The sequence below is a fragment of the Prionailurus viverrinus genome, chromosome B1, assembly GCF_022837055.1.
Source record: "Prionailurus viverrinus isolate Anna chromosome B1, UM_Priviv_1.0, whole genome shotgun sequence".
Lineage (NCBI taxonomy): Eukaryota > Metazoa > Chordata > Mammalia > Carnivora > Felidae > Prionailurus > Prionailurus viverrinus.
Genome location: NC_062564.1, coordinates 39,927,440 through 39,953,764, shown reverse-complemented (window position 1 = coordinate 39,953,764; position 26,325 = coordinate 39,927,440). Strand labels below are relative to the sequence as shown.

Here is a 26,325-nt window from a genome sequence, read left to right as displayed (position 1 = left end):
CTTCTTTACATTCTTTCTAATCGATATTATTTTTGTTCAAGGCTTCTGTTAACTCCAAATGGCTCTCACATCTATCTTTTCAACTCAGATTTCTCTTTGTGCTTCAGATGCAGAGATACAGCTGTTTGACAGATAACTCAAGGTGCTGCATTTTCAACAACTACAAAATGAGCTTACCTTCATTTAGCAACCTGCTTCTCCTATATTCTCCTTCTCAGGAAATGTTTTCCAAAAGCTCAAACCAGAATTCTGAGTGTTATTTTTTAATCCTTGTATTCTTTTGCCTTTTAGATATATTTCATCCTTGTTCCCTCCTCTTTCAGGCATATTTAGTAATAAGTATAGTAGTCTCCTTCCGGTCTTCATGCCTTCACTTTGACCTTTTTAATAACATCTTCCATCCTCAAATCAATGTTATCTTTGTAAACTATTTTTGATTAAGTCTCACCCTCTGGCAATCCTTCAAAGATTCCAAGGAGGAATCCCAAGACCTAGAGAACCAGGCTGGTATACTGAGTGTTGCATCATAATGACTTAGAGGATGTATGAGGTCCAGAATCAACATTCTTAAAGGCTGAGTTATTCAGCCAGATTTCAGGCCAGATCATAGGATAAGTTCTAAATACACATTTCATGTAAGGCTGTACTCAACAACCTCTCCTCTTCTCTGGTTTCATCTAGCCATTGTTCCCCTCATAGACATGCCATTCTTAAGGAATTTTTTTTATTACCTATTTTAATTTTAACTTTACCTATTTTAATTTTAATTTTAATTTTAATTTTAATTTTAATTTTAATTTTAATTTTAAGTAGACTCCAGATCTAATGTGGGGCTTAACTCACAACCCTGAGATCAAGAGTCACACACAGTACCAACTGAATGACACCCCCATACTTAAACAATATTGGGGAGGGGGACACCGGGGTGGCTCAGTCAGTTAAGCATCTGACTTTGGCTCAGGTCATGATCGTGATCTGATGGTTTGTGAGTTGGAGCCCCATGTCCAGCTCTATGTTGACAGCTCAGAACCTGGAGCCTACTTTGGATTATGTGTCTCCCTTTCTCATGGTCCCTCCCCCTGCTCGCACTCTGTCTCTCTCTCTCTCTCTCTCTCTCTCTCTCTCTCTCAAAAATAAATAAACATTGAAAAAAAATAGAATTTTTTTTTTAATTTTAAGTAGGCTCTAGACATGCCATTTTTGAACTCACTGTGCCCCCTCATATTTCTGTGTGCTTTGGACATGATGAATTCTCTGTCTTAAATCCCCTTTCCATCCTTAATCACTTAAGTGTTTTATTTATTGTTCTAGTCTCAGTTCAGTCAAGCCTAACTCCCCCATACAATTAGATTTGATTCTTGCTGCTTTGAGCAATCATTATTCTTTTTTGTACCTCTATGTGATATGTTGAGGTATTTATCTTGTATTTTAACATTTTGCTTCCCCACTAAATTCCTTGAGTACAGGGATCTTTTAACACCATGCTGAGCATGGTACATGACACATAGTGTGAATAAACATGTATTGAAGTGAATTTCAGGTAATTAGATATGCATAAGTATACTGGTATGACAAGATATGTCCACTAAAATACCATATTTGAAATCATCATAGAAATTTCAAGTAAGGGGCACCTGGGTGGCTCAGTCATTAAGTGTCTGAGTTTGTTGCTCAGGTCACAGTCTCATGGTTCATGAGTTTGAGCCCTGCATCAGGCTGTCTGCTGTCAGTGTGGAGCCTGCTTTGGATCCTCTGTACCCCTCTCTCTGCCCCTCCCTCACTTATGCACAAACACTCTTTCTCAAAAATAAACTTTTTTTTTTAATTTCAAGTAAAACAAAAAATAATCTGAACAGTGAGCTGCACTACTATCTTAGCTTTGTGTTGCTAATTATACTGTGTCTCTAACCAATATGAAAACCAAGGGAGAAGGTATAAGTAAGTCTGAACTTGACAAATTAATATATGTTTGATTTCTAGGCTGGTGAATCAAAGACTTCTGGAAGTACAGTCACAAGTTGAAGAACTGCAAAAATCTTTACAGGATCAAGGCTCAAAAGCAGAAGATGTAAGTTTTAATGTGAACTGAGTATGGTCCAAAAGTTTCACAATGTTAAGAAAAGCTATAACTTTTATTTTTTCTTGATGGTCTCTGTCAAAATAATTTATAATTATATTTGTTACAGAAAAAAAAAAAAAAAAAACAGTGTTTTCCTTTTACTAATGTTCCTTGTGAAAAGGACCAGACAGTACTTCATTGTCTGTTTTGGAATCCTTCTGCTGGGAATTAGAAGTTTATTTGTAGTTATTAACTAAGGAATTTACTTTGTGGGGTTTTTGTTTGTTTGATTTACAGAGTAGAGAAGCTAGGATTTTTTTTTTTTTAAGTTTTTATTTATTTATTCATTTAAGTTGCCTCTACACCCATCGTGGGGCTCAAACTCACGACTCTGAGAGCTAGAGTCACATGCTCTTCCGACTGAGCAAGCCAGGCTCCCTGAGGCTTTGTGTTTTAAATGTACTCCTCTCAGTATTCAGAGTACAGGGTTTTTCCCTCTGGTCATCAACAACAAAAATGCTGTACAAATTTAGTATGTTCAAATATAAATTTTTTTTTTTTAATTTTTTTTTAACGTTTATTTATTTTTGAGACAGAGAGAGACAGAGCATGAACAGGGGAGGGACAGAGAGAGAGGGAGGCACAGAATCTGAAACGGGCTCCAGGCTCTGAGCTGTCAGCACAGAGCCCGACGCGGGGCTCGAACCCACGGACCGTGAAATCATGACCTGAGCCGAAGTCGGACACTTAACCGACTGAGCCACCCAGGCGCCCCAGAAATTTTTATGTATAATTGATATTTTTAAAAATAGTGTTATTCCTAGAAATTACCACCTCTGGATTTCTGAATCCCTCTTATTATCCCCAGCACTGCCCCACTCAATATAAGTTCACTGACCTTCTTTTTATATTCTCTTATGCAGAGTACTGCATGTCTGTCATAGCCTTGCCTGCTTGAATGGCACGCTCACACTAGAATATCGTAAATGCATTAAGCCAGGAACTAGATGGACTTTCATCTTCTCATGCTCACTGTCTATCACAGTGCTTCTGTAGCACATAATAGTCAGTCTCTGATGAAAGTGCAAATAAATTAAATTTTCCACATCTTTTACATTTAATAAGCAGTATACAGTAGAATTACAACAATAAAGTATTCAAAAATAGTTTAATCTTTGCTTCAGTCAGTTGGTTCTTTTTTATTATTGCTGGTATAATTTGCTATAAACTCTGGCCTTTGAGTACAAACCTACACAGTTGCTTCCATTGGTAGTCTTTTTGGAGAATGTCAGAACTACAGATCTATCATTTCTTTCTAGCCTTATAAATATAAGAGGGCATAAAAACAAAAGGAACCAAAAAAGGGGTATTAAATCAGTATATTACTCAAAACCTCCAAATATTAGATACAAAAAGCTCATTATTGACCTAATTTTAGGAGTTTCATAAACATGTATCTGTCTTCTATTGACAGTATCCTCTAAGATCGGTGGTTTTAGTTTATCCTTTAATTAATGTGTTGATAGTCTTTCTTAGATCCCAGATTGATTCCTAGTTCCTAAAATTGTAACCAACATCCAACCTACCTTATTCCCTTATTAAAATAGAACTAGTTTGAAATGTCATAAACATACTTGATTAAACATACTTTTAATCCAGAATGCTAAACCAGGAAGAGGTGAAGCAAAACCACCATTAGTGTATTAAAGTATTAGGAAGCCCAGCTAAGTTCTTAGAGATGAACCAAAGTGATTTCTTCAGTGAAATCACTGGGTCCCTTAAACTGAGGTAAACATAGACTTTGTTTTGGTCTCTAAAACTTTGAGGAGACTTTTTGTTGATTTGTTATGGTAGAAAGGGGAAGGGCATGTGGTACATAGGAAGTAAGAGTGGCAGAACATCAGTATCAGCTCTACTTTAGTGTTATAGCGATAGCCATTGTACAGGCTTGATTCTCTTACTCAGAGACACAGAGGAAATTTATTCTGTAAAAAATAATTTTGTGTAGCCTGATTTAGATATCACTGTGGTAATCAAATCTAATTAAATATGCTCTGTGCCATCACTTTAAGAGAACATATTTCAGAAGTGAGATCCTGGCCCTAAAAGTACTATTTGCATAAATTAGTCCATTTATTTGACTGCCCAGATTCTAAATGTCTTGCTCTAAATTCTTAGATATTTCCTCAGAGTTCCTATTCCAATAGGAACTTTCTCTGATATGCCTCAAAATGGTGTGGAAAAGTATGTGGTTCTTTCCCCCAGCAAATGTTTGATGCTTTCATCTTCTCTTTCACTACCTTACGGCATTGCGTCTCCAGAGTATGTAGTATGTAGGACAACCTGCCCAGTGGAACTGGTCCTCTCTGGAGAACATTATAATTCCTGCCTATTTCCTGTTATCAGTCCTTTCATGTGACCTTAAGTCAGAGTAGGATGGTTTACACATTTTTATTATTATTTTTATGTCATTTATTTTTAGCATGGAAGCAGAAAAACATTGTTATATCCAGTCATATGGATAATTTGAGCTAGCCACATTGTATAAAACTCCAGAGAACGAGACAGGATGAGGACACCATAGAAGAAAGAAAACTGTACATTTTTGAAAAAAAAAATGCATAACTTTTACTTCTATTCATGAATTACTAAATCGTTCCTTCTATTGGCTGCTGTGTTTGCTTCATACTAATATGTCCTCTCTGTCTCTTGGCATGGTTTCTGCTCAAAAGGCTATTGTAAGTATGGCTTCCTATTCATTTCTATATATTGAGCAACTTTTTGATTTATGTACATTCTCTTCCATCACAGTTGATGGTATTAAATTTTTAAGTGATGCAAATTTTATGGAAAATGAATATACCAATATTATTGCCTTATAGGTTTATGCCCTTTACACTTAAGATATTTAAGAGGATATTGAAAACAAGTCAAACCAAAAAACCTCTGCTCTTATTTTTTTACCATCCCACTTCTGTTCTACCCCCTTTTATAAATCACATTGAAGCTATTTTCCTATGGCAAATAGTAACTGGCCTCCTGCCACTACTTTAATAGTAACAGTCTTTAGTGGAGAAGTGCTGGAGCATCGAAAACATGGAAGTAAAGACCATGTATAAACTTTGGAGTCTGGCCGACCTGGGTGTTAATTTTGGGTCTGCCACTTGAAATCACTGAATGTCTCCCCAGTCTTACCTCCCTCACCTATAAGATGGGGCTAACATTGCTCACATTGTGAGATTAACATGAGACTGCGTGCGACAGTCTGTACACAGTACACAGTACACACTATACACAGTGTCTGGTATATTAACCATTCATGAGGTAATTATTGTGTATTATCTCAGTTAAAACTAATTTTGCGAAATTCCAGTCAAAACACAAATGCAAAGTTGTAGTTAAAGTATTTAGAAAATATGTTCACTTTATTCTCTGTACTAAAGAAGGAACAAGCAATAAGTGAAAGTTAATAGGTTAGTCCCTTTTTTTTATATTTGGGGGAAGCACTGATAGAGGACCTTATAGTCCACTGATCTTGCTCTAGTTAATATACTGAGCAAAGAAGCGAATTGGATAAATTCCAGAGCTGTGTTACAATGGACTTGAATTGAATGAATAATTATAGTAATCGTTATTAAATAAGGTGACTGAAAATCAAAGAACTTAATGTGAGGTTTTTTCGCCCCTCACTGCTACTATTGGCTGATTGGACAGTTTGTTTTATAAGCTGGGTTTGTTTTATTAACTGGGTTTGGCTGAATTTATCTCAAAATGGAATGTTTGATAGAATTCATTAATAATATGTGCCCTACAAGCATAATGAAACCTAGTGGTCCTATGTAGAATGCCATTATTTTTTGTTTTTAGGTCAATTCTGATCTGCTTTTTAGGAGAATTTTTTAAAAATACTCAGCCAAAGCCGTGTTCTTCAGTCCATTAAATTCTGTGCATATGCCATCCTTCACATTCCCATACCATCACATAAATTATTTGTGTGCATATTCAGAAATCTCGGAGTGAGTCAGTATTTATGGAAGTTAATCCCAGTATCTATCATGATACAAGGAAATTATACAGTAGATAAAGAATATGTTAGGGAAAAATCTGTTATTTTTTTTTAATGTTTATTTATTTTTGAAAGAGAGAGAATGCATGTACGCAGGCAAGGAAGAGGCAGAGAAAGAGGGAGACAGAGGATCCAAAGTAGGCTCTACACTGACAACAGAGAGCCCCATGTGGGGCTTGAACTCATGAACCATGAGATCATGACCTTAGCCAAAGTCAGATACTTAACCGACTTAGCCACATGCCCTGGGAAAAAATCCATTAGAGTTACTAGAGGTCTAGCTACCTGCCTGTTGACTCCAAGAATATTAGGTCTATATATAAATGGTCTTCTCAGTCATTTCCTCCTGACCCTCATGACTATAGAGATTTCAGATATGCAGTTCCTGGGTATTTTATACCAATTGCTATCAATCAGGGGCTGCTCTCTCTCTAACCAAAAAGAAATAGACCTAGGTACATTGTGTGTTTTGAGCTCTTTGACAAGAGAACTTACTGAGAATTTATTCAGAGTTGGTTACTACTGTACTCTTTATTTAAAAAAAATAATTTATTAGTTAAAATGTTAAATAAACTTCTTTATTTTCCATTTTCAGTCAGTTCTTCTAAAAAAGAAGCTTGAAGAACATCTGTAAGTATAAAAGCTGTTGAGTCTCATTATCCTATTTTCTAGTGAAATAGAAGTATTTTGTTAGATGGTTACGGAGTGTCTAGGCCATGGCACAGGTGGCCCCTGAAGATAAGGGAAATTATAAGACATGTTAATAGTGTCTAAAGGGTCATCTCAATCCAAGGTCCTTAAATCAAAGCAATTACTGCTTTAGAACTGTTTTCTCAAATAAGATTCCTGGGTTTTACATCTTTGTGATAGTATTTATAACTAACTATAGTGAGGAGTTTGAGACAATCTAGATCAGGAGGCAGAAACCTTTTTCTGTAAAGGGCCAGAGAGCTTTTGCAAGCCATGGTCTGTGCCACAATCACTTAGCTCTGTAATCTGAAAGCAGCCATAGACTGACTATAAACTGATGTGACTATTCCAATAAAACTTTATACTAAAACAGGCAGCAGGCTGAATTTGGCCCACAGACTGTAGTTTGCCAGCCCTAGAGTATAGCCAGCTGAATCTTTCTTTTGAAGTAAAGTTTTAAAGTAGTACAAAGCTATCAGTAGCAGATTTGCAAACATATCCTTCAATTGCAGATACATCTGAAAATGACTTTTTAATCTAACCATGAAATAAATTTTTTCAAAAATTTTTTGTTTATTTATTTATTTTGAGAGAGAGCCAGCGAGCAGGGGAGGGACAGAGAGAGAGGAAGAGAGAGAATCCCAAGCAGGCTCTGCACTGTCAGCACAGAGCACGATGTGGGGCTTGAACTCACAAACTGTGATATCATAACCTGAGCTGAAATGAAGAATTGGAAGTGTAACCATCTGAGCCACCCAGGCACCTCCAATTTTTTTTTTAACATGAGAAAAGTGAGATAATCCTAGCAATGGACACTTGCTGGCAAGTCTAACAATGGGCAGATTCTTAATGTACTAGTAGACAGAAAATGGTACTTTCTAGCCATTGTGAGGTTACCTAGAGCCTGAATTCTGTCCTTTTCTTATTCCCATTTCTTTATTGCAAAAAAAGTGGAGTACCTGTTGTTTCATAAAACTGACCATTGTTCTGTGTTCATTTACATGGTAAATATCTTCATCTAAAAGAATTTATTAGTGATAATGAGGCCTATGTTAGTTTCCTGTGGCTGCCACAACAAATTACTACAGCCTGGGTGGCTAAAAAAAGCAGAAATTTATCCTCTACCAATTCTTAAGACTAGAAGTCTAAAATCAAGGAAGTGATTCCTTCTGGAGGTTCTAAGAGAGAATCTGTTCCATACCCCTCTTCATGATGACTGCTAGCAGTCCTTTGTGTTCTCTGGCATATAGACACATCATTCTATCTCCGTCTTCACATGGCATTCTTCTCTCTGTCTGTTTTATCTTCACATGGCCTTCTAATAAGGACATCAGTCATTGGATTTAGGGCCCACCCTGATTCATTATGATCTCATCTTAACTAATTATATCTGCAAAGATGGTATTTTCAAATGATGTTACATTCACAGGTACTGGGAGTTAAGACTTCACTATATCTTTTTTGGGAGATACAATTCATTCCACAACAGGGTCCATAGACATTTCAAATGGTCATTCTCATGCACATTTATACCTGCAGTGGAGGCTGATTTACACATACCAAGTTGGTAAAATTTAAAAGTCCGACATACTAAGAATTGCCAAAGCTGTTGGGTAATGGTAGTTCTAATCCACTGATGGTAGGACTATACATTGATTTACTTAGTAAACTGAACATGCACCTATCCTGTGACCCATCAGTTCTGCTCCCTGTATAAGCCCTAGATTCCTAGAAATGCTGTTACCATCTATCAGGAAACATGTAGAAGAACGTAAGAAAGTACGTTGTAATCATAGAAAAGTAGAAACAATACAAATGCCACCAATTGTAAAATGATAGATAGAATGAAGTAGATTCAAACAATGTGGTAAAATATGTAACTTAGGGCCAACACACCAACATACATGAATCTTGAGAGCACAGTGTTAAAGATGGAAGTCACAAGAGCAATACATACAGTATAATGTATAAAGTAAAATCGGGCAAAATTCAGCAGTATATTGTTCAGGAATGCACACAAAGTCTTACACAAAAATCAGGAGAAAGGTGAAAATTCTGGGCTTGGGTTCCCTAAGGTTCTGTGATAATTTGTCTCATAACCTGTTTCTTTACTAGGTTAAATTTTCTTATTCTTTAAACCATATATTTATTATTTATCTAGATATATCACATTCTCAAAGAATTTGTTTAAAAGATACTAATTTATTAAAGTATTATATGTAGGAAAAAACAGGAATAGACTTAACATAGTGCTGTTTTCTTCTTAGCTTTTTTTCCCTGTGTTTTCCAATTTGTGCAGCCTTTTTTCCCCTCTCATAAAGTGCCAGAATTATGCATATTATATAACTACCAGGAAGAAACTTTCTGTTCACTTTTTACTTTTGTTTTGGAATATAACTTACATAAAGTACACAAGTTCTAAGTTCCTAAGTCTAGAGCTTGATGAATGTTTTCCTACAATATAAAGGTAACCCAAATCAACATGTAGAATACTTCCAGCAACTCCCCGGACTCTTCGTTTTCCCATCTAATTGATTCCATCCGCAAACTAGCCACTATGCTGCTCTCTTATCACCTTTCATTAGTTTTGACACTTTCTGAACTTCATATAAAAGGAATCCTACAGGGGCTCCTGGGTGGCTCAGTTGGTTAAGCATCCAACTTTGGCTCAGGTTATGATCTTGTGGTTCACAAATTTGGCCCTGCTTTGGGCTCTGTGCTGACAGCTCAGAGCCTGGAGTCTGCTTCAGATTCTGTGTCTCCCTCTCTCTCTGCCCCTCTCCGGCTCTCTGTCTGTCTCTCTCTCTCAAAAATAAACATTAAAAAAAAGGATCCTACAGCACTACCCTTTGTATCTGACTTACTATGGTCACCATTATTCTGTGGAATCTATCCTGGTGGGTGCATGTATCATTAATTCTTTTTTATTGGAGGATTGTGTTCTTTCTGTTAATTTTTATTTTTAGAACTTTACTTTTTAGAATAAGATTTTGCATTGTAAAACCTCTGTAAAGTTTTAAATTAATTTTTATAATATACTTACTCCTAGAAGATGAAGATCACTAAATTCTTTGTACCTTCTTGTGCATGTTTCTGTAAAAGAAATGATAACTTTCAAAGTCTGAGATTTTTGTCTCTATTTTTTTTGCCTATTTTGTGTGTGTGTTTTAATTCATGTTGGATTACGCTTTTTATCCTTTTTTGTTTCATAGCACTTGTGTGCTATGCAAGTGTATCCCAAGAATAAAGAACTTAAATCTTTCAAGTGGAGAAAAACACGAACCAGTAGTAGGTGACAGTGTGTTATATATTTTGTTGCAGGGAGAAGCTGCATGAAGCCAATAATGAATTGCAGAAGAAGAGAGCCATTATTGAAGATCTTGAGCCACGATTTAATAACAGCTGTGAGTTTTTCCTAATTAGCATAGTTGTTTTTAATTGAAGTATAGTTGACATATTACTAATTAGCATAGTTTGAATTCGTTAGCCAGGCATTACCCTAGTAATAAGTTTATATAAAATTCTTTCAGAAATAGGTCCTGTTACATATCCTAGCAATTAAAAAATTTGTCTTATTTACAGAGTATATAATCATCTTCAGATTATTTCTGATTATACTTTTGAGTTTTTCCTTAACTATGGATGCTAATGAATATTTTATGAAACTAGCTATTTTCATAGTAAAGTTGCATGTAAGTCAGCCAGATTTTGACTGCTTTTGATATTTACACATGTAGGTAGCCTATTAATTCTTTTGTGTGGAGCAGGACACAGACTTTTTTTTCCCCACTGTGGTAAAATCTACATCACATAAAAAAAATGACCAATTTAACTTTTCTTAATTATATAGTTCAGTGACATTAAGTACATTCACATTGTTGTGCAACCAATATTTCCAGAACTTTTTCATCCTCCCAAACTGAAACTTTGTGCCCATTAAACACTAATCCCCCCCCCCCCCCATCTGTAGCCTTAAAAATTGAAGAACTGCAAGAAGCTTTACGAAAGAAAGAAGAGGAAATGAAACAAATGGAAGAACGATATAAAAAATACTTAGAGAAAGCCAAAAGTGTAAGTATGAGTTTCTGGGCATCTCACTCCACTTTCTTCTTCTTTTTTTTTAAGTGTTTATTCTTTCTTTATTTTCTTAGTGTTTATTTTTGAGAGAGAGATAGAGTGTGACTGGTGGAGGGGCAGAGAGAGACAGGGAGACACAGAATTCCAAGCAGGCTCCAGGCTCCAGGCTCCAGGCTCCAGGCTCTGAGCTGTCAGCACAGAGCCTGATATGGAGCTCGAACTCAAGAACCACAAGATCATGACCTGAGCCAAAGTTGGACGCTTAACCGACTGAGCCACCCAGGGGTCCCATAAATATTTTATTTTTGAGAGAGAGAACAAGAAAAAGTGAGTGGGGGAAGGGCAGAGAGAGAGAGAGACAGAAGATCCAAAGTGGCTCTATGCTGACAGCAGTGGGGCCTGAACCCACGAACCACAAGATCATGACCCGAGCCAAAGTTGGACGTTCAACCGACTGAGCCACCCAGGTGCCCCTCCACTTTCTAATCATGTTTCACTGGTCATCCAGTTTAGTGCATATACAGTGACTTCTCATGCCGAGAGCTATCAGAAGAACAAAAGAAACCTTTGACAAAGAAAAAGCGTGAGGAAGAAGCAGTGATCAAAATAGATCACCCCACAGAATAGTTATTAGTTACCAAGAGGAAAATGTTCCTTTATGTAGAAAATAAGTGGCAGTCACCTCCTTAAGTAGTAATCAAAATTAGCTACACTAATGGTAGGACAGCCAACATCTTATGCCTCCTGATGGAGTATCATTGTCATAATATTTAACTTGAAGCTAAGCAACCTATTAAACCTAACTCAGTTCCCAGGCAAAATGAGTTTATTGGAACAAATTAAATAACACCTTCAGGAAATCATCAGATAAATCAAGAACTGGGGATAAAAGTTAATGTTACAAAAAACAAAAATAGGCATTTGAGTATGGGGGAGAACAAGAGGCTGTTCTAATTTAAAAGAGCCCAAAGGGATCTAAGTACCAAATGTAATGCGTTAATCTTTGAGTCCTATATTGGTGGTGGAAGGAGCAGTTATAAAAGACATTTTGGAGACACTTGTGGAAATGTGGATTTGGAACCCATAGTGATGACTTCTAGAATTGTTCATTTTCTTACAGATGATGATGATCTTGTGATTATGTAAGAGAATATCCTTAGTCTAAGAAGTATTAAAGGGTTACATGTCATGAGGTCTGCAGATTATTTTATTCTGTTTTGTTTTTATTTTATTTTAGAGAGAGAGAATCTTAAGCAGGATCAATACTCGGCACAGAGCCTGACAGGGGTTGACACATGGCTTGAACCCATGAATTGTGAGGTCATGACCTGAGCCAAAGTTGGATGTTCAACTGACTGAGCCACCTGGGCGCCCCATGCTGATTACTTTAAAATAGGCTCCCACGGGTGCCGGGGTGGCTCATTCGGTTAAGCATCTGACTTTGGCTCAGGTCATGATCTCACAATTCATGGGTTCAAGCCCCACATTGGGCTTTCTGCTTGCAGCACAGAACTGGATCCTCTCTCTCTCTCTCTCTCTCTCTCTCTCTCTCGTAAATAAAATAAACATTTAAAAAAAGGTGATGTGGGGGGAGCTCCCAAACAAGCAAGTTGTCTGTGTGTGTGTGGAGACAAAATTTGGCAGTGCAGCAGTTGGCGAATTAGGGTTAAAGGAAATGGGTTTTTATTGTTCCTGTCTTTCAAGTTTTCCCTAGGTTTGTTTTTTTTTTTTTTCTTTTTTTAACGTTTATTTATTTTTGAGACAGAGAGAGACAGAGCGTGAACAGGGGAGGGGCAGAGAGAGAGGGAGACACAGAATCTGAAACAGGCTCCAGGCTCTAAGCGGTCAGCACAGAGCCCAACGCGGGGCTCGAACTCACGGACCGCGAGATCATGACCTGAGCCGAAGTCGGACGCTCAACCGACTGACCCACCCAGGCGCCCCAAGTTCTCCCTAGGTTTGATCAGTTTTGATAGTAAAAGTATTGGGCCAAAAAGCAAAAAGATCTTCCCCAGAAGACTGCTAGTAGGCCAGCTAGAAGTGCATCACATGCCCATGCCTAAACCAAGCCACTGGCAGAGTAGGAGATCGGGTCACAGTGACAACCATCAGGATCAGCTCTCTCAGAGACAGAGGGTAGCTAAGCCACTTTAGAAGAAAGGGAAAGGGAACACAGCTGTCAGTAATGTGTGTTGTAGTATTCTTTATTAATTTTAAGCCAGAATTACTTCTTAAAATTGATTCTTTACATAGATAAAAGTTTTATATAATTGAAAGCTACAATTGAATAGTATTTCATACATTCAAATTTTAAAGTATCCTTGTAAGATATAGCTTTATGATTCTCACAAAGTTTGTCCTTGATTTTTTCTTTTATATAACTGCTTCCTTAGATGTTACATTCTTGCAAGTTTGAAACTTCAGATTTTTTTCTCTTATTCCTTTTTGCAGGTTATCCGTACTTTAGATCCTAAGCAGAATCAAGGAGCAGCACCAGAAATACAGGCTCTTAAAAATCAGCTCCAGGAACGGGACCGACTGTTCCATTCTTTAGAGGTAGGTAGTTTGCTATATTCGATTTTTGATTTCTTTATTTTCTAGGAGCCTTGCTGTATACAATTGTGTCCATGAATTTAGCTAACTAATTACATTTTATTAATATTCTTTTTCATCTTTACATGTTTACATGTGCTTATTTTTTAGAAAGAATATGAGAAAACAAAGAGTCAAAGAGAAATGGAGGAGAAATATATTGTTAGTGCCTGGTACAATCTGGTAAGGAAATAACACTTCAAAACATATTGCAAAGTTCAATGAATATGTAATAATTATTATACTACCTTTATTATAGAAATAATTCTACTAAATGAATCTGAAAGTAATTGCTATCCTAACACACACTAACAAAACCTAATGCTGATCTTAGGACTGAAAAGCAGAAATGAGAACCACTATAAGCAGGGTTACGACGTTTTGAACACATCATTATTCCTACAGCATAGAAAGATAAATGATGTTGATTTCTATCCCTCGGAACCATTTTATTCCAGGGGAAGGGGACTTTAATAACATCTAAACACAGATGCAGTAGCTTTTATTTTGTGGAATGATTTCATTGCCTTTGCAGGACAACAACATTCTGGGCTTCAGTAACACTTTCTGGATATAAATAGCTGTGAATTTTGAAGAATGCTGTTCTTTTTTTTTCAATATTTTGTCCTAGACTGGTCTTTTTTTCTTCTTTGTTTTTCTTCCCAGTAAGACCACTTCTGCCTTGTCAAAATGTTAGTTGCCTAAGACAGGAAATTGAGCCAGATTTTTTTCATCATCCCCCTGTGACCCTATAGTTATGTTATTGTTGTTTCTGTTTTACAGTTGTAACTGATACTGTGTCTTCAAGGGTAATGCCCAGGTTTCTTAATAATGTGATTTTATGTTTGTCAGAAACTCAGACAATTTCATGATTTGTCTATGTTTGCCTTGGTTAAAACTACATATTTCAAATCTTATCATAATTTACAAAAACAAAGGAAGAAACCAAATTAGTTTAGAATACTATTATTAACAAATATAGATTTCTTAAAAATTAAAAAATAAAAATAGGGGAAAACTACCTAAGGAAGTTCTCTGGGAATTAGTTCTGAGTCCACCTCTTCTGTGTCCCCTTTGTCCTCTTTAAAGGTTGGTGTTAGTGATCTTGGAACTCTGCCCCTCAATACTTAGTAGTCATTTCTTAAGTTTTGATTGATTTATATGACTTCACATATTGTGGTTATAGAACCAAATTTATTTATTCTTTGACATGGCATTAAAGAACATTTTTAGCTCTCCAGAGAGTAAAGGAGTAACTCCAAATAGTCTCACACAAGTTATGTTCTAGTGAGGTAGCCACACATACATTCAGAAAATTCTACATCTCAGACTACTGAATGGAAGGGGAGGTGACAGGCACTGGGAAAAGGCATTAAGTATCTCAGAGAATTGCCCAGTTGTGGCTATTGAGGTCTTAAAGGTGTGTGAAGAACTTGAATGAGTTGCTTGAAATGTGAAAATGAAAAAAAAAAAGAAGTTTATTTTAAATAACTTGTTAATATATGTAGCCAAATTAATAAATTAAAGATTACCAATAGATATTTATTAGTTTTGTTCAGATTCTTAAATGCTTTGATTTCAAATTGAGTAAAAAAACATGTTCTGGGTTTTCTCATTGGGCAAATGGAGAAGTGTTATGTATTTGGGTATACATGACAGATTCTGTTAAAGATACACAGCCATGGCCAGTGTTTTCCCTAGAAGCTAACTAGTGATAGGAAGATTGACTGTTTAGTCTTCTGTCTTCTGTGCCAGTCTTTCCTTTCTCTAGGAAAGCCCTAGGACTTTTCACATTGCTTGGCATATGTACCTGCTCTCCTTTTAGTTCTCAGTTGCTTATTTCTTACTTTCTTCCTTGTTACAGCGTCCACTTCCTCCCATCAGTTTACTTGTAGCCAATCACTAGTGAGATTAAATAGCTCCTCTTGTTTCTTAATGTTTCCCTGGCCAACGTTCTTTACTGGCTTATGAAATAAGTACCAAAACCACTATTTCCCTGATCTCCTCATAGACTAACAGTTGAAAGGGTGCGCTCCCAGAGGTTTCCTCCCCCCTGGTAAGGTGCTCTGGGCCCAGCAACTCTATATCCTCTCCCTTCTAAGTTAGTAGACCATCCTACTCCAGTATTCAAGAAAGACCCCCAGCTCTGGTTTGGGGCCTCTGTTGTGGGCTGTCAGGAACTTTTCTTAATTTGCTTGAGAATGCAAGCCTGCCTGAAGTGAAGAAAAACACCCTGGAGGTATGTATTATACCTAGTGTGGCTTTCCTCCTTAAGAAACAACCTGTGCTTTTCACTCAAAATAAGTAAGCCATGTGATTTCCACAACCACGTGTGAATCAACTCCTACCAATCAATTGCACTATTTGTTCTTGGGAAATCACTTTATACATTTGATTTGAGAAGGAAGTATATATGATTATGGGTAATCTATTGTTTTGATTATTGTAAATTCAGAAAATTAAGGCTTAATTTATCCAAGAGAAAATTTGTACTTAATTATTGGAACAAAATGTCTCTGTAAGATTTTAATCTGAAATGAGCAGAATTAACATTCCTAATTGTGCCTTATGATTCATTGTGACAAATACTGCGTGAAGAAATTTCTTTAGTGAGAGTATGTTCTACTTTTTTTTATATTGATTTTTTTTTTTTTCCTATGTTATATAGGGAATGACCCTGCATAAAAAGGCGGCTGAAGATAGACTTGCTAGTACAGGTTCAGGGCAGTCATTTCTGGCTAGGCAAAGACAAGCAACCAGCACAAGAAGATCTTATCCGGGCCATGTTCAACCAGCCACAGCAAGGTAGACAAGTCTTGCCATCAGAATAAAAAAAACATCCTACATTCAAAGCATACTTCTGTTACATATGACAACATTTCAGGAAATTCAGCCAGCTTATTTTTTGTCTCTTTTATGTTGATATTTAGTTGTTTCTCATTTGAGGACTTTCTCTCTCCTATATCTATAATATTTTAGTTTCTTGGTTCTTTATTTTGTAGTCCTTTCAGTTCCTTTTAATGTGCCAAAAATTTTTAAATGCCCAATTAAAAGTGTTGTATAATAGTGTAGTACTTTTCTTTGTATGAAAATGTCCTTTCCCCAATGGTGTAGGCTTTGTAATGAATTAGATTTTCTGCCAATAATTGATATACAATTTATATTCTTTATTGTGCCTCTGTGTTACCATGCTTTATAAGAATGTCTTTGTTTAAAGGGAATTAATCTTTTTATGATGTATTAATCTGTGTTTTCAATTGTTTTCCAAATGCACTTCAAATAACTTGCATATTTACTATATAAAATGGTTGGCAAGTGCACTTTTTGCAAAGACATAAATACATTGGCAGAGGTGCTAATCCGATGTTAACCTAAGGCACCTGATAGATTTATTTAGAGGGAAAAAAATAAGTTTTCCACATTGTTTTATAGGAAATTAAATTTGTCCGAAGATTTGGAAACTATTTTTAAAACATACATAAAATTTCATTATTTCTTGCTATCTTGTTTGCTGACGGAAGATAATGGATTGGTTAGGTTATTTGGGGGGAAATTACAGAAAAAAAAATCAGGCAGTGCATTCATTTTTTTCTTGTTTTGAAATATCATAGTAACTGAGGATCAGATTCTAGCAATGCGGCTGACATTTACATTTTCAGTTACCCTCCACATCTAAAAGATTTATTTTTCATATACTTACTAGTAACAGGTAGCCTTACCTTTTGGGCAATTTCCTTGTTGTACCTCATTTTACTTATTCTTTAATATAAACCCTTCTATTTCTCAATTCCTAAACCTAACATCTTAGTATCAGTCCTTAAGATCAATAAGTGACTTCTTGTATGTGATGTTATGACAGGTCTTTTTAACATTTTTTTCTTAATTCTATGTACTAGTCCAAGAATCAGCCACTGAATAGATTCTCTTGGGTATTTGGTTGCCTCAAAGTTCTTAGATTTGTTGACAGATTGTAAACCATGTTCATTTACTTTTTTGAATGGCCATCAAGTCATAATGATTGTAAGGCACTTTGGCTGTATAAGGTGCTATATAAATGTGAAACAGCATTCATTTGAAAATGAAATGCCTCTGCCTGGCTTTCCATATTAAGTATTTGGTCCCAAATTATATCTAAGTTCCCCTCCAGCCTTTTTCTTGCACCATAACCAATTTTTTTTAAGCATAAAATTATTGAAATTAGGTTGATTGGTTGGTTGGTTGGTTTTGGTTTCAGATACGTCACCTAAAAAGATTTTATTTCATGTACTTGCTATTTGGAAGTTCAGGTTTCATTTAGTCTTGTATATTAAATACAAATGAGTAACTCTAAATCAAGTTAAATGTAATTAAGAACTTTCAGAAACTATATTCAAGTGTTTGATTTTAAATCCTTACTTTCTTTTTTGTAAGAAAATTGACCTAAAAATTAGTAGCGTTTTCATTTGTCCTCAGAAACCATTCTTGAAGAAAGCTATTAGAGTATACAGGGAAATGACTCCATACACTGTGCTAATTTTTTACATTACGTACAGAGGTCTGAGTGCAGTATGATTGCTTCTGCCTGATAAGACTATAAAGCAGGAAGAATTAGTAATAATGGAGAGAACCACGTGAGTAGAATGCATTGTGAGGTTTCAGGAGGCTAAGCAGACCTCATCAACATAGGCAATTTAACAGTACAAGATTAAAAACTAGTTAAGATGGTTCTTACCCCTGCCCCCTTATTTCACAAATAACATAAGGATTTAGCTGTTTTAAAACAGGGCATGAACACTAACCTTGGTAACATTAAAATTGTTTGAAAATTATACTACCTGCAGAATAAGATAGATGAAAATAAAAAAAAAGAGTTATGATCTCTTTATTAGATGGATATATCCTATGAGACGAGAGGTTTTAATTTTAGTTCTTTGTTTACTGCTCCAGTCCTGGTCTTCTGGTCTACCTGGTAGGTAGGCTACCAGGTGCCAGGCTTTTAGAAGCAAGTTTTACTCATTTTTCTTTGGCATCTGTTGCATGCTATTATTTTGGTGTTTACATTCATAACTTTCATGTTCCTTTACTGTACCTGTATGGGTTTAGTATATTACTTGCATTACATAGCAGAAATTATATTCCTAAACATTCTGATATTTTTTTAAAAAGCAGGAATAAAACTGAGCTGTAGCAGTGACCACCTTGTTTCCCTTGCCCAGCTTTGGGCGAGATTTATAAATCACTATTTCTCCAATAATGATTAATAATTTTTCAGGAGGTTTGTGATGATGCATGGTTTGTCTGGAAGTTAAAAGCCATTAGGCACTTTATCTAGATGTGAGCTATACTGTGCTATATTCTTACAGACTCCCTGTATACAGTAGCTTCAAGAAGCCACAGTTTGCTCGAACAACAACAGAGCTGTAGCCCTGGCCTCCACAATGGAGTAAGTACAGTGTTACTGCATTAGCTTGGGGTGACCCATCCCCGCAGTGTTGAATTCTTATAAACAAAAATCTTATTTTCTGTTTTCCTTCTAACCAGGGTAAGAAAATACAAAGTAAATTAAAAAATTTTTAAGAGTAACATTTATGTTCTGCAGTGTGCATTTACAAAGTTTGTAATCAGAAAAAATCCAACAGCTATTGTAGTTTTACCACCTAGAAACAGAGAATAAATAATACAACTGTACATATCTGAAAAGAGCTTCAAAAATTCAATCATATCTTTTTATCATTTGTCTAATTCCTTGATAACAACCAAGAAAAAAAGTCCCTAAATAAAGGACCAATGTTCCAAAATTGATTAAGATTGAATTATTTCTATTTGATAGTCCTAGCCTGGTAAAATTGGCTTGGTGGGATGTGAGATGAGTAGATTATAATAAGGATAATTTTGCATTTGTAATTGTGTTGAAGTTTTATTGTTTTGTTTATACAGTAAAGCTCAATTGTAAAAAATTAAGCTAGATGTTATCCAGTCAGACATTGGCCCTGACATTTCATTAACCCTGCACAGGCGTGAAAATCCACACTATGCAAGCACGTCAGCAGTAAGTGATTGTTCAGTGAGAGATGAGTTAGGCTAAAGAAAAGATCATTTTATTAGCTAGTTTACTCACGTTTCCTTATAATAGCAGTTTTGTTTATTTTTGTTAGCTAATGATACAAAATATCTTCCAGTGCCTCTTGCTCTCAGACAAGCATTCATCTTTTCAAGCTAACACCATGTTAAAAATTTGAAAATCCCTATCCCAATATGAGAATTATCTTGAAACCAAAGTCTAAATTTTTAAAATTATCTTAACTCTCTGCATTTAATTTCCAATTGTCCAGATCTGACTCTGGAATGTTATAATTATTGCCAGTTGAACATGTGAGATTATCTGAAAAAGCACCCACAACCCACAGCTACTGCACACCTAGCTAGTTTCCAGCCCTGTGGGTAAGAACCCTGTGACCCTAAAGTGAGAGGAAAGTGCTTGGTGTTTTGCTTTTTGCTAATTGCAGAATAACAACATTAAGGCAAAATGCTTTTTGTTGTCTATTTCTTAAATTATGGAAGGAAGCATTGACTTCTCCCCCTTGTATGATGAAGGGACTCATTGTGCTGATGTAGCGTATTCATTATACTTCAAAGTCAAACCTGTGTGATGCCCTGAAGTAGATGAAGGAGTGTGTTAACAAAAGAAATGGGGCATCATAATCTTTGAAAATTATTTTAGCATGCCTTTTATTTTCCCTTTTTCTAAGTTAAGAGGGTCATTCAATAATGATAATCTCTTTTTCTATAGTCCCAACTGTCGAAATGGCAGCTTATTTTGGTACATTTGATTCATTACATTTAGAAAGTGGTTTCAGAGCTTATTCTTTGTAACTATAATGATTCTAATATTTTATATCATGAAGTTTTTATATGAGGAAGGCTATTCTCAATGTGTCTGTCATCCAATTTTTTACTTTCTATAAAGCATATTTAAATAATAATTGGTGTATGTTCCTTTTATTGAAAATGTTTTATTGTCCAGTTTAAGCACAATAATTTTATCCTTCTGAAGTTTTATAGTAAATACTGTTCATTTCTCAGAACCTAAAAAACAAAATAATTTTCTGCTGACACAGCTAATTTCTGCCCTTCCCTATTCCCCCAAATCATAGAAATATTAGTATTTAGCTTCCTTTTTATAAAGCGAAGGATAGCACAAACGTGATGATATCCATCTCTTCTAAATCACTGAATATGTTCTTGAGAAGAATTTATTGATTATTTTGTTGCTAAACAGCCCTTTATCAACCCAATCCAACTCAAGCGTGTTATCTATGAATGTAAAAACTTACAAAGTTTATTAAATTGATAGAGAAAGGGACATTAGTTTATTTGAGAAACAAGAGACCTGAACCTAATTATGGCAAGTATATGAGTTTGAACAATTGTAAGGGGGTCTATACATGTTTCCTAATGATTACATATCAACAATTAATGTGATGTCTCTCTTCATTATTTTTCTATTTTCCAATAATATTCTGTAAGATCAGTTTGTCTGCTGTATTTATAAGTGAGCATAAAAATGTGAGGAAGTAACAGAAGACTGTGAAGGCAAATCCATTCCTAGAAATTAGAATGTATTATTGGTGTAAGAAATGGCCTGATTATAAACAAATATCCAGGCTGATAGAAGTACTAATACAATTAAAAATAACATTGTCTTAACAAATGTTCCTCAAGTGATAGTTTACATAAAATCTTCTGACTCTCTTACATGATCATTAAATAAAGAAGAGTAGACAAAAATGTAATTTAGTTTCTAACTGTCCTTCCCTTCAGTGGGCATTAGCTGGCATAAAATATTAACTATATGTTTATCAGTGGAAGGGAAAGCATCTATTTTTATTTTGAAACTGTTAACCCATTACTAAATCTAAGATAGTGATTTGAAGCCATTGAGGATACTTGGATTTGATCAGAAGAACTCTGTGGTGGCTGAAAATTACTACTGACTTCTCTAGATCTGCTGCTTTATCTAGTTTATACACCTTAGGATCAATTTTATGTTTCCCCCTAATTAGACATAGTAGCCCCCCCACAATATTTTGTTTAAATTGAAAGCAGGAGTAGAGATTTTTAAAAATATATTCAAGAGAGTCTTTATGTACCTGATACGTTATCACCAGGCTCTGAATTAGATCTTTAGGATCTGAAGATGAAATCATCAGAAAAAGTGTCCATAGCCTCAAAATTTCAGGCCCAAAGGGCTATCAAATGTCCTAAATTCTACCTACTCAGAGCTTAAAGGAAGAATTAAATACCATGACAAGAATAATCTCAAAATGAGAAAAAGAAAACTACCAAAGCATGTTGAGGCTTTAATGTATGTGGGAGACTTCTGAGCAGGTGTTATCACTTTAGATATCTCTAAGGTGACAAAGGAAAATAATTAGTTTAGCAATTGTTAAAATTAATAAAAGGGATTCATGTTTATTCTTGGTGTATTTGTCAACCTATGGGCAGTGCTTACTGTATACATTCTATAGTGTGTATATGTCACTATTATAGATGAGTGTCTTAATATTATTTACTGTTCTATCTAATCATTTATGTATTTATACTTTACTGCAAGGTTCACAGCACTTTACTAATATTAGATAATTATTTTTCTTCTACTTTTCTGTGGCATTTTCTATTTATGTCTTTTCTGCTAGGGTCTTTTCCTTATTTTGGAGTACTCACTAAGAAAAATGTAAAAGATCGCCCAAAGAAATGGGCTCTGTACTCTTCCTGAAATGTTTAAAGTGGGATCTGAAAATCCAAGTCTAAAGATCTATTTGAAGCTGGATTGGGGCTATTGGGCATAAACTGCATTTTAGATTTCAAATTAATAAGACTTGTATAAGTCAGTACTCATGAGGCCAAATTCTCTCAAATGCCAACACCCTTGAAACCTTTTGTTTTCTGGAGTTATATTAGTAAAAAGTAAACAATCTTCTAGTTAATTAGAGAATACCAGAAGGCACCTAGTCCCATGGCCTGTGTGTACCCAATTTTGAGAGACCAGAATAGTCCAGTTCTTGGGCTTAGACGAACCCTTTAAACCCAGCTGAATTGTTTTCAGCAGGCTTCCTGATAAAAGGGGAAGTGTCCACTGGCCTGATAACTAAGTCACTCCTGGTCCTCCCGACTCCCAGAGAGATGGACCATCAGCCATGGGGAGTTCTCACCTTTGCTGTGCTGTTTCCTAAAATACAAACCTACCAATTACCCTTAACTCTCATAGTTTCTTCATCATTGCCTATACCCAAAGACAGGGGAAAGAAAGCCAGGTTCCAGGAGCCATAAAGTTGGAAAATCTGGGAAATGGTGGGAGTTAGTTGATGAGAAAAGGTAGCAGAACGCTCCAGAAATATCCTTCATTCTGCTATAACAGATGCTTAATGAACTTGACTGTTCTTAAGTTCAAAAGTAGCTAAGTTTTCAGCTTGTTCTCTTCAGAGATATTTTTAGAAATCAGGACTCTTCCATTTGTAACTTAAAAATGTTAATACTCAAATCATAGTCAAAAAGTAGTGAAATATTTGTTGTTATGTAAACATTGACACATGATTACTGCCAAAGAATAGGGAGATTTGCTCATAAGAACATTCTCTTAGAGTTTTGTTTTGTGCTTTCACATGAGAGAAATGCCTTTATATTGTGAAAAGTTTCTGTAATATTTTCTTCTGTATTACCCCCTGTTCTACTGATGTGCTTTGCTTAAATTAAGCAAGTCACCTAGAAGAGAGCAACACTGAAATAAGAGAAGTCTAGACCCTGACCTTTGAGAGAAGAGCTGCTTTTGTCCCCCTAAAGTAAAAAATTAAAAAAGAAATATGCTCATACATACACACACACAAAGACAGAATATGATGTTCTGAATATCTATTAATTTAGTTGTTGAGTGAATAAGTTCCCTTCTAAATGTCTTTACCATCCGGTGGCTTTTGCTGATTTAGATAAGAGTAGATCCTGGGCCTACATTGTCCAATTTATTAGCCACTAGCCACATGGTGATTTACATTTAAATTAAATAAAATTCAAACTTTGGTTCTCTCTAATCACCAACCACATTTCAAGTGCTCAGTAGCTGCACATGAATAGTGGTTACCATATTGGACAGCATAAATGTAGAACATTTCCATCATTGCAGAAAATGCCTTTTTACAGTGCTGTCATGCCCAAAGGGAAAACAAGGACAAAATGAAAGTTTTCAGTTAACTTATAATAACTATTAGATTTTACTGCCGTAGTTGAAGAAAGCTGTTTTTCATATAAAAATTAATACCAGCCCTTTTTAAAGACACTGGAAAAATCAAAACCCCATTCTTTGAAACTAGTTTTCAATGTATTTTTTTAAACAGGTTCTTAGCACTTTACTTTTCAAGTGATTAAATTAAATCATTTCATAAATCATAACTTAGTATCTTCAGGCTTTTTTCTCCTTGTTTTGTAGTCCTCAAATTGATGATACATAGTTTCTAACACACATAGAGCAAAAACCAATGAATGTGTTATTTATTCACAAATAAAAATTGCTAAACATTTATCCTTCTGTTATTTTTAAATCTGTATAGATCTAATGAAAGTGGCAACAGTTTTTGTTTCTGTCCCTTTAAACATTTCTCCCTAACATCACATTTGATTGTTTCCCCCTTAAAGGTATATCAAGATCCAAATAATTCCTTGGTTTTCTTCATACTTTCTTGCTCTTAATAACTTGGATTACATGAATTAAGTTCAGTTTCATATACGAAGCAAGAATTTTATTCCAGTGACTTAGTTAATGAAACATTTTTTTGTATTTATTAATTTACTTTTTAACATAACGAAAAGGATGCACATGGATGCATCTTTGACTTTTTTAATGAAAATAAGGGACTTAATCATAACTCTTTTCAGTAGGCTTGGTACTTAGTTAAAACTGTCCTGTTAGGAAGTCATGATGCTGATGCTTTCCTCTTCCGTTTTAAATGTTTTAAATCAGGCAACAGACTCAATCCAGTAGGTCAAATTCCAAGCAAATTATGAAATTCTTATCATCATTCAAGTACAGATCGGTAAATGGTGTGATTTGAGTTTGTGTTATTATTTTCTTGTTGGCCTAATTTAATATGTGTTCTATAGAGATTCATGTTAGTTAAGGGAAATTTTCATTATGCTTGAAATACATAGTATTTTAGTATAAATACAGGAAAAGACTGTACACAAATGCCAATCAATGATTTGAGGCCTTTTAATTTTTTTAAATAGTAGCCTTTTGTTTTTTAATAGCCTTAGTTATTTAAAATTTAGATGCACTAAAATGTCATTGCTGTCACTAACTTTGCTGTGAACAGGTTATGTGTAATTCAGAATGCTTTGCACCTAGAATGATTTCCAGATTTATTTTGTTTTGCAGTTTTCATGTTTTGACAATTGCCCCACCATTTATAACACCCAGTTTTTGGTTGTGTAATGAATGGTAAAATTCAAACATATCTAATAATTTAATAATTTGCCTTATTTTGATTAGTAAATTCTATCAAAGATTTGAGGATAGAAAAGGCTTTTTTTTTTCCTATAGTATTTTTTAAACTTTTCAGATGAGCTGGAAAACACCTTAGTACATTGGAGTTGGAATTGTATTGATTACAGTCCCAGCTCTAAAGCCTTATACTCATGTCTTAAGTATTATTGATTGTTCTATGAATTGTTGTTAGTTTCCTATTTGGCATCACAGTTATCCACCTTGCAGTTAAGCTTTGGCAAAAAGGATATTACTTGGTATATTCTTATTTCTGGTTGACTATTGAATTTATAATTCAACAACTTCATTCTTTGTCATTATAATCCAAAAATGAAAGCCACATAGAACTCTAAATTTCTCACTTCACAATGGAATCAATACAGATTTAGCAACATAGTACATAACAGCATCCAAGGATTTTTCCACATGTTTACCAAGTTTACCAACCATTTACTGTATATTAGATCGGTGGATTTTCTGTTTTTCTGAGGTGAATGACTTATTAGCCTCAGTAAGAAATTTTCACTAAAGTCACAGAAACATTAAGTCCAATAAACCACCAGAAGATAGATTTTTAATTTTTTTGAAATCTTATATTGTATTTCCTTTTGATATCACTTATTCATTTTAATTTTATGACTGCCAACTTGTTATGGTATTAATTATATGTATATGTTTATATGTATGCATATAATATATGTATATGTATATGAAGAATAAAGTTAAGATTTGGTCAAACTATATTTTCCCATTCAAGTACAAAAATGTTTTCAAGGCTGCAAAAAGTGTACAGTTGTTAAACAAGTTGTAAATAAAGACTTGTATAAAAATTCAGTGTAGATTTTTCTTCTTACTCTTAAACCATGACAAACACATACTTAATAATTATCTAATACTATTCATCCACTTGCCTTTGGCACTTGCCATAGTGTACTATCAATTTAAAGACTATGCCATTGGGGCACCTGGGTGGCTCAGTCAGTTAAGTGTCTGACTTTTGATTTCAAGTCAGGTCATGATCTCATGGTTGGTGAGTTCGAGCCCCACATCCAGCTCTGCACTAACAGTACAGAGCCTGCTTGGGATTCTCTCTCATCCTTTCTCTGTCTTCCCTCCCCTGCTTTCTCTCTCTCTCTCTCTCTCTGTCTCTATTTATCTCTCTCTATCTTTCTTTCTCTCTCTCTCTCAAAAATAAATAAATTTTGGGGTGCCTGGGTGGCTCAGTCGGTTAAGCATCCAATCCTTGATTTCAGCTAGGGTCATGATCTCACAGTTTGTGAGTTCGAGCCCCATGTCGGGCTCTGTACTGACAGTGAAGAGCCTGGCTTG

At 35.2% G+C, this 26,325-nt stretch overlaps 1 protein-coding gene across 5 annotated transcripts in view; it reads left to right on the top strand.

The window, feature by feature from the left end:
* The window catches only part of HOOK3 (hook microtubule tethering protein 3), a 115,413-nt gene extending 89,587 nt beyond the window's left edge, over positions 1–25,826 (top strand). For 2 of the 5 annotated variants that reach the window (XM_047855080.1, XM_047855082.1), the window contains exons 16-24: positions 1,981–2,068; positions 4,792–4,797; positions 6,721–6,755; positions 10,137–10,219; positions 10,786–10,886; positions 13,344–13,448; positions 13,596–13,667; positions 16,153–16,289; positions 18,827–25,826. In XM_047855080.1, the coding sequence (XP_047711036.1) occupies positions 1,981–2,068; positions 4,792–4,797; positions 6,721–6,755; positions 10,137–10,219; positions 10,786–10,886; positions 13,344–13,448; positions 13,596–13,667; positions 16,153–16,289; positions 18,827–18,887 (688 nt within the window). In that variant the 3' untranslated portion in view covers positions 18,888–25,826. Of the gene's footprint in view, positions 1–1,980; positions 2,069–4,791; positions 4,798–6,720; positions 6,756–10,136; positions 10,220–10,785; positions 10,887–13,343; positions 13,449–13,595; positions 13,668–16,152 lie in introns of all 5 variants that reach the window. The other 3 variants (XM_047855081.1, XM_047855085.1, XM_047855084.1) reach the window with 3 other exon arrangements.
* The last annotated feature ends 499 nt before the right edge of the window (positions 25,827–26,325 follow it).